Source organism: Diadema setosum, chromosome 13 (assembly GCF_964275005.1).
Source record: "Diadema setosum chromosome 13, eeDiaSeto1, whole genome shotgun sequence".
NCBI classification, from domain to species: domain Eukaryota; kingdom Metazoa; phylum Echinodermata; class Echinoidea; order Diadematoida; family Diadematidae; genus Diadema; species Diadema setosum.
Window position 1 is genome coordinate 24,616,155 of NC_092697.1, and position 12,305 is coordinate 24,628,459.

At 36.6% G+C, this 12,305-nt stretch overlaps 1 protein-coding gene across 1 annotated transcript in view; it reads left to right on the top strand.

The window, feature by feature from the left end:
• The window catches only part of LOC140236503 (uncharacterized), a 123,879-nt gene that overhangs the window by 31,757 nt on the left and 79,817 nt on the right, over nucleotides 1–12,305 (top strand). The window contains exons 13-20 of the mRNA XM_072316424.1: nucleotides 240–359; nucleotides 2,476–2,684; nucleotides 4,381–4,465; nucleotides 5,481–5,687; nucleotides 7,067–7,180; nucleotides 7,865–8,116; nucleotides 8,604–8,789; nucleotides 9,553–9,740. Coding sequence (XP_072172525.1) covers nucleotides 240–359; nucleotides 2,476–2,684; nucleotides 4,381–4,465; nucleotides 5,481–5,687; nucleotides 7,067–7,180; nucleotides 7,865–8,116; nucleotides 8,604–8,789; nucleotides 9,553–9,740 — 1,361 coding nt within the window. The remainder of the gene's footprint in view (nucleotides 1–239; nucleotides 360–2,475; nucleotides 2,685–4,380; nucleotides 4,466–5,480; nucleotides 5,688–7,066; nucleotides 7,181–7,864; nucleotides 8,117–8,603; nucleotides 8,790–9,552; nucleotides 9,741–12,305) is intronic.

Below are 12,305 nucleotides of genomic sequence, written 5' to 3' on the forward strand. Positions count from 1 at the left end.
ATTATTGTTATTATGATGATAATAGCTTGTTTTTCTGTGGCGCGTTTTTTTTTTTATGTAATAATAGTCTGTAAAGCGCGTTGAGATACTCAACAAGTGGAAATGCCGGCGACCCTTGAAGAATTGTAGATATTGTTTATTAAAGACATGAATTAAAACATTAACACTCTTGTGTGTGACTATGTGAGTTGTTTAATAAATAGAAATATTTCTTGTACTTCCACTCTTGCCCTCTGCAGATAATGATGTCTTCCCCAAATACTTCTGCTGCAGTCGATCAAGAAGCTCCTCTTTTTGCTGGTACTATGAGTCCCGGCGACCGACTGCTAATTGCTTTGGTTACAGACCTCCCAGGCCTGGTAAGTCGGTTCTTTTGGTTTGAGTTCTTACTAAAAAAGAAAGAACAGAAAAAAAGACAAAAATTCTCTTTTTTGGACGCGCTTAAGATGCCCTTTTTCTTTTTCTTTTTCGAACTTCATAACTTTTTCAGGTGATATTCGTGATATATGGTGTCAGCAGCTTTTCTTTTGTGCATATGCAAATCAGCTCACTATCCTAATTATCAATTTTTTTTCTAAATATTTAATTGCATTTGTATCAAGTTGACATAATTTGGAAAAAATACTATATTCCTTGCTATCAAAATCAACCTTGAAAAGTAATGTTATCAGAGTTATCATGCTTCTTGAACTTAGTTTAACAACATGCACATCAAATTTGACACCAATTAGCTAAATATGCTAATTAGACTCATGACGATAATTGCCAAACTTTGAAAAGGTGACATCCAAGTGTACAATTGTAGCCTACGGCAGTACCCGACTAAAACACGAATCAACAACAACAACAATAACAACAACAGACATTGTACTTTTCCAGATCATGGTTAATGCACATGCAAATTAACTCATACTGCCAATTACAATATTTCAGACGTTTCCATCATTTCAAAGTACAAACTGGTGTTACACAATGATTCCTTAATATAGAAATCATTGAAAAGTCGTATTTTTATGTTTGTTTTTTTTTTCCTGTTCCTGTGGGGAAATTAAAAACCTATTATGTATCGCCTTATCACCTCCTCATATAAGTAATACTTGCGCTTGGCAGATGTTATGTTTCCGGTTCCGTATGAAGATCTGTTGGTCCGCCTGTCTGTTTCTGTATAAGATAACCGGATGAACAAATTTTCACAAAACTTTAGGATGTGTTCTTGTAATGAGGGAAGAGAGAAACGATAACATTTTCGGGTTCATGAGATCGGAGATCAGAGGTCATATGGGTCATAAAGGACACCAATCCCTCGAGAATGGATGATCGTATTTTCACTAAGCACGCTGGGAGTGTTTATAGTGATGAAGTAAGAAAGAAAATGTTAAATTTTGGTTTACTTGGTGAAAGCTCAAAAGTCCAGAGGGCACAGAAAGGGCATAAGATAAACCCAATCTTTCAATAATTTATGTTGATGATTAGATTTTTACAGTTCGCCGGGTGTGCTTAAAATATGAAGATGTTAGAAAGAAAAGATTTAACTTGAGGTTTCAAGTTGAATGGTTGAATGTCCTAGGAGCCCAAAATATATAAAATAAGCTTAATCCCCCAAGAACTCAAGAATGCATAATCAGATTTTCACCAAACTTACAGGGTTTGTTTATAATTTAGTCAGAAAAAAAAAATGGGGTCATGAAGTCAAAGGTCACAGGTCTTGGTATAGTAAAAGACATAGAAGAATCTTATCCCAATAACTAAAAAATGGGTCGTCAGATTTTCACATATGTACTGTGTAGATGTCCCTATATACCTCTCTGCTTCTGTTTAAGATATGGTGCCTACACAATGGTGATATTCTGATCTCATTACAGCTGCTTTGCGGAGGTTTGCTCTCTCGGAGTGCTCTTGTAGACTAGTGTAATGTTGATATCAATTGATTCCCTAAGGTTGCCAAGGTGGCAACAAAGCTAAGATAACTTCAGTGCCCATCTAAAACGAATAAACAACAAAAAGAGAGAAAAAAAAAAACTTGTACTGAAAAACTTTGTTCAGGTCTAATAAACAGTATGTGGTATCTAGTGGATTCATATAAGTCATTCTATAAGTGAGATATTTAAGACACTTGCACCTTTTGACAGGAATTGGTGTTATAAGTGGATTCGTCATTATGGAATATCCTTGAAAAAGTTGTATATTTAGTGTTTTTAGGCTTCCTGTATTAAAATTAGCAAGATGTTGATTAAGTGATTATGATAATTTGCCGGATTAGAAAGTTACTCAATGTTGCCAAGGAAACAAACAAGCTAAATTTTCTTCAACGCCCCTCTAGAACACGAATCAATAGCAGCAGCAGCAACAACAACAACAACAAGAGAAAACAAAAACTTTCCAGGTCTCAAAATTTTCTATTAGCGTTTAAAAATCATATCGTATGTTCCGATAATTTTTAATAAGCAACGATGCATTTTTGTTTCTTTTTCACAGCGTGGTTCTTTGGTGATCCTCATATTAGCACGCTGGACGGGACGGGATACACCTTTAATGGGCTCGGTGAATACATCATGCTCGAGTACACAAATGGCGACGAATTCAAGTTGCAGTCAAGGACTGGAAAGGCATTTGACGAAGACGGAAATGTGTTGGAATCCGGAACAGTCTTCACTGGATTCGCCGCGTCACAGGGCATTACAACGGTCAGTAAAAGTCTCTGAGGGACCCGCTATGGAACTTTATAAGAATGAAATCTCCACAACAATCAAATACATGATTGGCAGTACAGAGGATGAGTTGAAAGTGAAGAGTCACAGGAGTACTTTGACTCTTCACTTGTTTGACCCCAAAATGGACACTGGAAAACAGTGCAGAATGTGTTGCTTCACAAAACATCGAAAGGCATCATAAGACGTCTTCAAAGGGAAATGGTACCCAAAATACATTTTCAACATATATTTTTTTTTTAAACCCAAAACGAATTTTCACCAAATTTGAGAGGTGGCATCCTTGAAGGAGGATTGTGTGGACAAATCAAATTGGAGCTCAGTTTTCACACCTTCATCTTCTTCTTAAAAATGGCTGGTCATATATTCACAAAACTTTGTCGCTAATATCCCTAGCTTGATAGAATCTGTACAAATGGGCACCATTCCCAACATTGGGGCTTTTAGAATCCGAAGTGATACGCTAAGTTAGGGCTCTATATAAGCAATTGATAGGTAGAACAGTTCGTAATCACCTCATTTTCAACGCTATGTAATGTATAAATGTAATCTCTGCCCCACCCATAGAGGATCCCGAAATCCCTAAATCAAAGAATAAAAAAGAAGCCTCCAATTCAGAAATACTATGAGTAAATGTATTAGTTAATAAACTGTAAAGGGATCGTATGGTTTTGGTGGAGACTTAACATCAGGTTTTTATCATTTTTGGTGAGATATTGAGAAACCTCTTATGAAATATGAAAGAGCATGTAATTCCATGAGGATTTCAACGTTTCTTTAATAGAAATTGATTTTGAAATGGCTAAGATATCCAAAAAGAGCAATCCTAATAAAGTGTGGGACCCACATTTTATTACGATCGTTTTGTTTTACTTTGTTTTCGGATGTTTCCGCTATTCTAAACCCGATTTTTATTATCAAATAAACTTTGAATTCCTGTTAGAATGGTATGCTCTGTACTATTTCAAAGTGATTTCTTGGTATCTCGCAAAATAAAAGAAAAAAGTTAAAGCCCAATTTTCATCTCCACCGATACTGTACCATCCCTTTAAGGTTATTTATGGTACATCCAGAGGTTGCTCTGTTTGGACCCCAAATTGGTTGTCGCTTTCTGTCTTTCGACTTTCTTTTTTCGAAAATGCAAGGTCAAATCTTATTCATACTGTACTGGTATTTTTGTCAGTGAGATATAATATGCAAATAACACCCCCATAGACCCTCAAAACTGCTGGTTCTTTCTGCAAGACTGTAAGAATGCGTTAAAGTGAACTTGCGATACTACATGAGCACGCTTGTTTCTGACTTAGGTTTAGGATGACACTCTCCTCCTTTATGGAAGACTAGAAGAGAAAGGTCAAGTGTTCCTTCATTTTGCCAGAAAATGAAAATATATTGAATTCTCTTTCAATTTCAGTTTTTCTTTAAAATCGTTCTTCAGTGACGTGACAAACTGTTGTAATTTTCTTATGAAGCGATGATTGCACCGAAACTATTAAAAAAATAATAACTTGAACGGATTGTTCGATTTCCCTCAATGCTGATGTGTTCAACCAATGTTAATGCAGATTATTAATTTACACTTACATTTGGGCATCACTTCTTTTACAATAATTCATTGTTTTGGTTTGGACCAACTTTATTCATGTACAAATTTCATGCCTACTCGTATCAGGTGGAGTTCACGTTAAACGAGAATAGAACTGAAATGGGAATTCTTGTCAACGGTACGATGGTGGACTTGGACACTCTCGAGTCAGGTACGATTTACACCCATTTTTTTTAAACTTCCGTATCAAAATCAGTAATTGACAGCGGTTGGATCCATCTGAAATACTTTGTTTGAATTGAGACTTGCCTTTGCAATTCTCTTTTTTACCTATTCCTGGGCCCCACCTCAAATCGCTATTTACATCCTGTACATGCAAGTTACCAATGGTAATGACAGGGTTAAAGAAATGATAGAGGTTCGGTTGAAATAGGGATTTAGATTTCTACCTTTTGCAAGATAGTTAGAAGCCACTGATTAGATATTGATGAGCATATAATTCTAAGAGGAATTCAAAATACATTTGATGAAAATCGGTTTGAAATGGATGAGACATCCAATCATAGAGTAAAAGGAAGTGGTCCTAAGAAAACGCAGCTCCACATTTCATTTTCATCCATGTGTTGTGGGGATATCTCGGCCATTTTTAAACCATTTGAATCAAATAATCTTTGAACATTCCCCTTGACATTTGATATGCTCTGTCATATCATATTTCTGTAACATCTGCGTCATATCATTGTTTCATACTTTGTATCAACTGGATATGATCTGTCATAGAGCATGAAAAAGACAAGAAGTAATGCCAAACCAAACCAACTCAATATTTCAGAAGAGGCTTCTCATTATCTAAAAAAAAACTTCAAAACTGATACCCAATCTCAACAAAAACTATATCACTCCAATCTGTTCTCACTTTACTAATGGCTGTGTTCTAGCCACGACTTGTATGTAGAAAGCATAATGCGTACGAACATCGCTTGTCGTGGGATTGTTGTATATGCTAGGTCTCCGAGAAAACATTAAATTTTGAACGACATAGTTTTTTAAGGTGTTCTGTTACACCAAATGTTGTGTGAAATCAACGCAATTATCCATGCACTTTATCAAGACCTGATCTGAAGTGAGAGTTTTGTACATGCTTTGTTAGAGATCCGTACTCTACTTTGTTTTCTAGATTAGATATCCATCATACTTTGCGCTTGTTTGCATTTCATTTACTGCAGATGGCTACAATTCAACGGATCCGCTATTTTCTCTGTCGTATTCTGTCAACGAAAGCAGCAGTAACCAGACAGTCGTGTCCGTCCTGTACGCTAACCCACTTCTCGAGGATTCATCATTTGAAGTGACCTTCAAGCTTGGAATACTCGACTTAACAATGTATGGACCGAGGGAATACGCTAATAATGCAAGTGGCAGAGGATTGCTAGGTACAGCTACTTACCATCCCGTCACTCCCTCAGCCAACTTTACTGATGAAAATACTGAAATATTTTTCATAGATATTATTTCATTGATTTATTGATTTAATTTTCTCTCGATAAACTACCGATATGGACTTTTTCTGACTTTTTTTCAATTCAATTCAGAAATTGCTTTCACTATTAAATCTGATGAAACATAATTACATAATTATATCAAGGCATGAGGCATACGAAAATATACAACACAGAGGCTGTAAGTAAATCAATATTCAGAAAGTGGAGGAATCTACATAGACTAGACCAGACCCTTAAAGTCCCCAAGAAGTATACTCAGTAAATAATCATTCAACGAACAGAAAATGCAAAAAAAAAAAATAGAAAAACACTAAGCAATTTAGTATGATGTGTTGGTCATAATACACAATGATGATTAAAAAAAAAGCATGTGAATAAAAAACAACAACATGTTAACTTAAGAGTTCATTTTGGTATTTTTGCTGAATAGATTCAGTCTCTTGGTGAAGCATTCCATAAAAATGGACCAGCATAATATAAAGTTCGTTTCCAATGATGATATTTGTTATTTAGAATATACAGGCTGTGCAATTGTCTAATATTTAGCGTAATTGTAGCATCGAGTAGCAATGAAACAGTTGCCAGGAAATTGAGCTCAAATTTCTACCATTTTTGTTACGATTTTTACTTCTTCTCTCATTTCATTTGAATTTAGATTTGACATAAGATGCTTTATTTTCCTCCATTATTTTTGGCCTTCATTGATCTTTTGGGTTTTAGAGATATCGTAGAGATCAAAGGTTTATTTCTGCAACTATGTTTCTTTTTGTGTGAAATTTGTTGTTCTTATTGTTCCGTGGAAGAGCACATACGCATGAATGACAACTTGTTCAGTTTTGCAATTTTTAACTTTTGTGCCTTGGAAGAGAAAACAGTTGTATCCACTCATGCGTAAAGTTTCCCATTTTGTTGACCTACCAGGTTGATAGTTAATTAAATTACCTTCAATATGATGTATAATACATCAGCTTTCAGCCCGATATTACTATGAGAAATCTAAACTTGAAAAAGCGTTTACTTTCTTTTTGTCTGAGTGTATATTGAATTAATATCTATAAGCTAAAGCTAAAACCCAATGATTCCCTTTGTATATTTACTTAATAATTATAATACCTCTGATGTGGTAGTCCTACTCATGGGTTTGGAGGAGAGTGCTTTTGAAACACATTTTAAATGATTTTAATGTGATTAAAATGTGTATTTGTATATGTGTGTGGGTGTGTTATTTGTGTGCGCGTGTGTTGTGAGGGTAAAGTGTATGAATATTTCAAGTTGTTTTCACGGATACTTTTTGCCCTTCCTAACGAAAGGATTTTGGAACGATGATCCTTCTGATGACTTCATGTTCAGAAACGGTGCAATCCTGCAACCCGAAGAGGGGAAAAACCTCACAGAAGCGCAGATTTTCGAGTTCGGCCAATCATGTGAGTGTGTATTTTTCCCTTTAGTTGGCGAATTACTGCAAATGTTAATACGAACTGTTCTTTGTGTGTGTGTGTGTGTGTGTGTGTGTGTGTGTGTGTGTATGTTTGTGTGCGTCTCTTATGTAAATAATGAATAACGCACTGATTTTCATGTTGAATGGTGTACAAGACCTGACGGATGCCAATAGAAAAACACGTTAATCAAGTACACATAATTCCACTTCTTCTGATAACATGAAGAATCGTTTTGTTCAAATGATCAAAATACAACACCGGAAGACAACAACATGTGAAATTGTCCTGACTAACAAATTTAGGGTGCAGCTCACTAGGATCATTGATAAGTATTTGGAGTAAGTTATAAGAAATTTTCATGTACATTTAGGACCTACAGCATAGTACGACATTTGCTTATTCTGTGCATTATGTCGCACAACAGTTAGTTTATTGGGTGAGACATTTTGCGGACTAAACTAGGTATACGTTCCACCCAGATGATTACAGAAGAAATTTAAAGATAGAATGGTTAAAACTAAGAAATCAATCAGAAACATGAGGTAGATTACGATTATTCGTGTATTGTCACAATCTTTTTCTGTGCAAGAGTTGACGGGCGAATCCTATAATAATTTTCGGAACTAAAAAGAATAATTGATGTGTTTTGCGTTTCGTCTTGTATTCAAGGGAGAATTACTCCCGACGAATCTCTCTTTGAGTACGGAGATCTTTCCTGGGACGATTACAACAACCACACTTTCGTCCCGCCTTTCCTGGACGAAATCTTACGTAATGCTACTGAGGAAGACAGACAAGCAGCGACGGAAACCTGCGGGGATGATCGGGCGTGCCTGTTCGACTACCTTGTGGTTGGACCATCGCTCGGCGCAGATTCCATGGCAACAGGGGCCTCCAGAGCCGAGGACGCACAAACGCTCGGTAAGATTGTTGGTCAAACGGTACTGGCAAAGTAGAACATTTTCGGACAAGATGTCGGTGTTGAACACTGTTGAAAAACAAATAGAGAGAGACATACAGACAGATATAGGGATGGAGAGATAGATAGATAGATAGATAGATAGATAGATAGATAGATAGATAGATAGATAGATGGGGGAAATAGACAGATACGACATGAATACGCGTGAGTGAAAAAAGTCAATGTAGCAGAATAATGTAATTATCATACTTTTTTCTGTGACTGACCTGAAATCAGTCATAACTGTATTGTGCATTCCCACTATCTAAAAATGCATCATGTGTCGGTTAGAGTTTCAAATGAAAATATTGCAAGATGGACGCACAGTGCCAGAGTTGCTATTTTATTCTCTACCTCACCCCACACCTGTGAAGAAAAATATGTACAGTTGCATGAGAGCTTTCTTGCTTATTGACATTATCATTGACTTTTCCTTAATGTTGTTAGAGAACTTCCCTCCGAACATCACTGGAGTACTTGAGATAAGCGATACCGAAAGTTTTGATGGGAGCAGCACGCTATGTGTCATAGTTGGCGAGACCTACGTACTGCAGGTTATGGCGGATGATCCGAATGGAGACAACATCACGTATTCACTGGGTGGGTCTGCACCCCCCGCGGGAGCATCGATCGGTAAGAAGGCGTAGTCGTACTAACTGCTGCAATAATGGACTCGCACTAACTGCTGCAATATGGACTCGCACATCCATTACAAACACAAGCACACGCATGCACGCACACTCATATCCCAACAGATGGAAAAAATATAGTAATTCTTTTTTAATCATAATAATATAAGCATTTCCCGTTTCCCTTTTATTTATTAAAATGAATTACCTAGTATTGAATTTTATCCGTTCTCTGCTCCTCTTTTACAAACACTGATTACTCGGGGCTTCCTACCAAACAAGCTTGCTTTCATGAAGGTCCCGTCATAATTCTCTTTGTACAACCCAAACTGAGATTTCGACCAATTATCATTATAACTACTGAGTAAACCATGTATGTATATTTTTTTCGTACATTAATGACAAGGAACAATAACTTGTGCCATTACTTCTAATGTAATATTGATATGTACTAGTAGTATGAAATGAAATCGAATCGAATATAATACATAAATACATGTACATATAATCCAAATATCTACAGTATGCATTGCCCGAAGGTATTTTCTTGAAACTTATTAATGCATTATCAGAAAATGATTCTCTAGGAAAAGTTTTTGGCCATGGGTTCAAAGGTCAAATGAAAATGCTGATATTTCACTTTTTTCTCCATACCTGGGAAATGGATCGAGGTGTCTTCATAACAACCCCCACCTCCCTATACAAACGTGGTCATATGTTGACGATAAGAGGGACTATACCTTCTTTCCCTGCAACGTTCTCAACAGATTCCGAGGGCCAGTTCACGTGGACACCACAGAACACCTCTTTTGTGACTGTCCAAATTGTAGTCAGTGACGGCACGGTGCAGGATTCACTGTTATTTGCGGTCAAGGTTTGCCACTGTGAATTCGATGGAGTTTGCGATTTTGAGACGGAGGCAGAAGGGCAGGACTTGGTGGAAAATAGTTTCACGGTACGGACCTACATGCACTTCCCAAGCCGCTTTTGACTTGTTGACATTTTGAGCATAGAATGTGGCGACATCATGTACATATTTGGTGTGCAGCAGTTTATTGTGTACTGATTTGTATTGATTAAGTATCATTTGATTGACATGTTCCCGTATCTATCAGAAGACGTTAATAAGATCTTATGCAAGGAGTATTTGTTCATGTCCAAAAGCATTTCTTTGAACACCATGAAGTGATACAGTAAACAAACAGAAAGGCTTTAACTCAGTGAAGGTTTGGTCTTTCTGCAACCCTTACGACAAAAATATCAAGTTTATTCGATCGTAGCGACTTAGGGAAAGAAGAAGGGGAAACGGAGGAAAGCCATTGGAGGTTGTATCTCTCGTTCAAACGAAACGAGATAAAATGGAGAGAAGAGCATTAATGTATCGCACTCTCAATATCTACTGAGGTGCTGTAACGTTCCATTTCATTCCTCGAAAAAGAGACAAAAACAAAACAACGCCGGTCGATGACTTTGATGCCTGGTTATTGAGAGAGTCATTGTCAGTGTTGCAGTATATCAGTGTACAGACAAACAAATATATAAATTAAATTGAAACTGAGATTGGTGAGGCTTCAGTTCCCGAGTGAAAAGTAATCCAAATTACAAAGTGCTTTCACGGGAAAAACAATGTTCTGGACATCGTCAATGAAATGAAATGAAATGAATGTGAGAGCGTCCTACAAAGTGAGAATGAGTTTGAGTTGTGAGTTTATTTTATTTCACCACGGGTCACTCACTTAAGCCAGTGGCTGTTCTTCTGTGAGTCCGTGAAGTAAAAACCATACGATTACAAAATACAACATTTTATACTAAGTATAGGAAACGTTTAAAAAAAACGAACAAAGAAACACACAAAAGCAAACATACAAAATCATGCATATTACATAAAGAAAATGGGAATTAAGATACTGAAAAAAAAACCCAGAAGAAAATGATTGTGCACAATGTTCCAGTTCATTGCAACAATTACTACATATATAATTTATTTACCTTATTTTTAGATATTAAAAGGGATACACTTTGCTTTACATCGTCTGATAAATTATTCCATCGTTTGGCGGCTGGATATGTTAAACTACGTTTCTTAAAATTAGTTCTCGGGTGAGGTACATCTAGTTTCATTATTCCTTTTTTTTTCTATGTGTAAGTAATCTGCTTGAATGTAAATAAATTACATATAATTTGTGGCACGATCCTATTTACACTTCTATACATTACATACAATAACTATTTATCACTTCTTTCAATAAATGTATCAGTCTTTAACTTTAAATTTGTCTGTATTAAATTAAGTAATGCTTCACTTGAAAATCTCCATTTTACATTCATAGAAACTCTTAGTGCCATATTTAATAATTTCTGAATTTTATCAATACGTATTTTCCCTGCGTTTCCCCAAATTATACTACGGTAATCAATCTTACTTTTAATAATAGCTTTATAAAAAAAAAAAGAATCAATGTCATTTGCTCTGTTATGTAAGGTCGAATTCTTTTTAACAAATATAAAAGAGTTTGTATTTTTTTTGTGTGTGTTCAGTGAATCGATTTGATTTGACCACTCTAAATATTGATAAATTTGCACACCAAGATACAATTTCAAACACGCGGTATAACGGTGACCTTTATCTTAATTCATGTACATGTTGGCTCAACTGAGTTGAATTTCTTTCTTGACCCAATTAAAAGAAATTCACACTTTGTAACATTGAGAGCGAGTTTATTTCTGGTAAACCATCTATGTATTCTCACTAGTTTTCATTTAAAACGTTCGTAAATCTATTCATATCACTACACGAGTAGTGCAGGCAGGTATCATCTGCGTATAATAGCCATGTTCAGACGTATTTTCTAGTCTGAGTAAAATTTTATGGCGCAGCAATTAGAATTCAAATTTATGCATATCTTACACGACCATGTGTCCACACTACGGTCGTGGGAAGAAACTCCGACCAATTTACCACGGCCTTCGTGGGGATCACCGTGGAGGGTCGGTGTAACTTCCGGAAATGGTAGCTCCGCGCACGTCGACCATACCATTGTTTGTTTGTTTTTTGTTTGTTTGGATTTTTTTTTAACAGCGGCATTTATCTTCTCCATTCTTGTTGATGAGAATTTCTGAGCGCTAGCTTTTCCATCGCTATCGACTATAGGTTAGAATTGAACTGCACGCGCACATACACTCGCATTTGACTCTAGAAGTTTCACCTAGGTCGTATAAGGTTTGTAAGGTCATAGATACTCCTAGGGCTTGTCCGCACGGGCAATTTACTCCGACCGGCTAGTCGTGGTAGCGAGATACTCCTGAGAAAACTCGGGAGTATCTTGGTCGGAGGAAGAGGTCGTGGTAAGTTCCTCCGACCGGAGGAAGTTACCACGACCTTGTTCAGACGAGCACTACTCCGACCTTTCCTCCGAAGTTGCTCCGACCAAAACTGCCCTTCGTCTGAACACACCTAATGAAACCTTGCATTTCTTTTAAATACAGATAGAGGCAAATCGTTTATGTATAGAACAAAAAG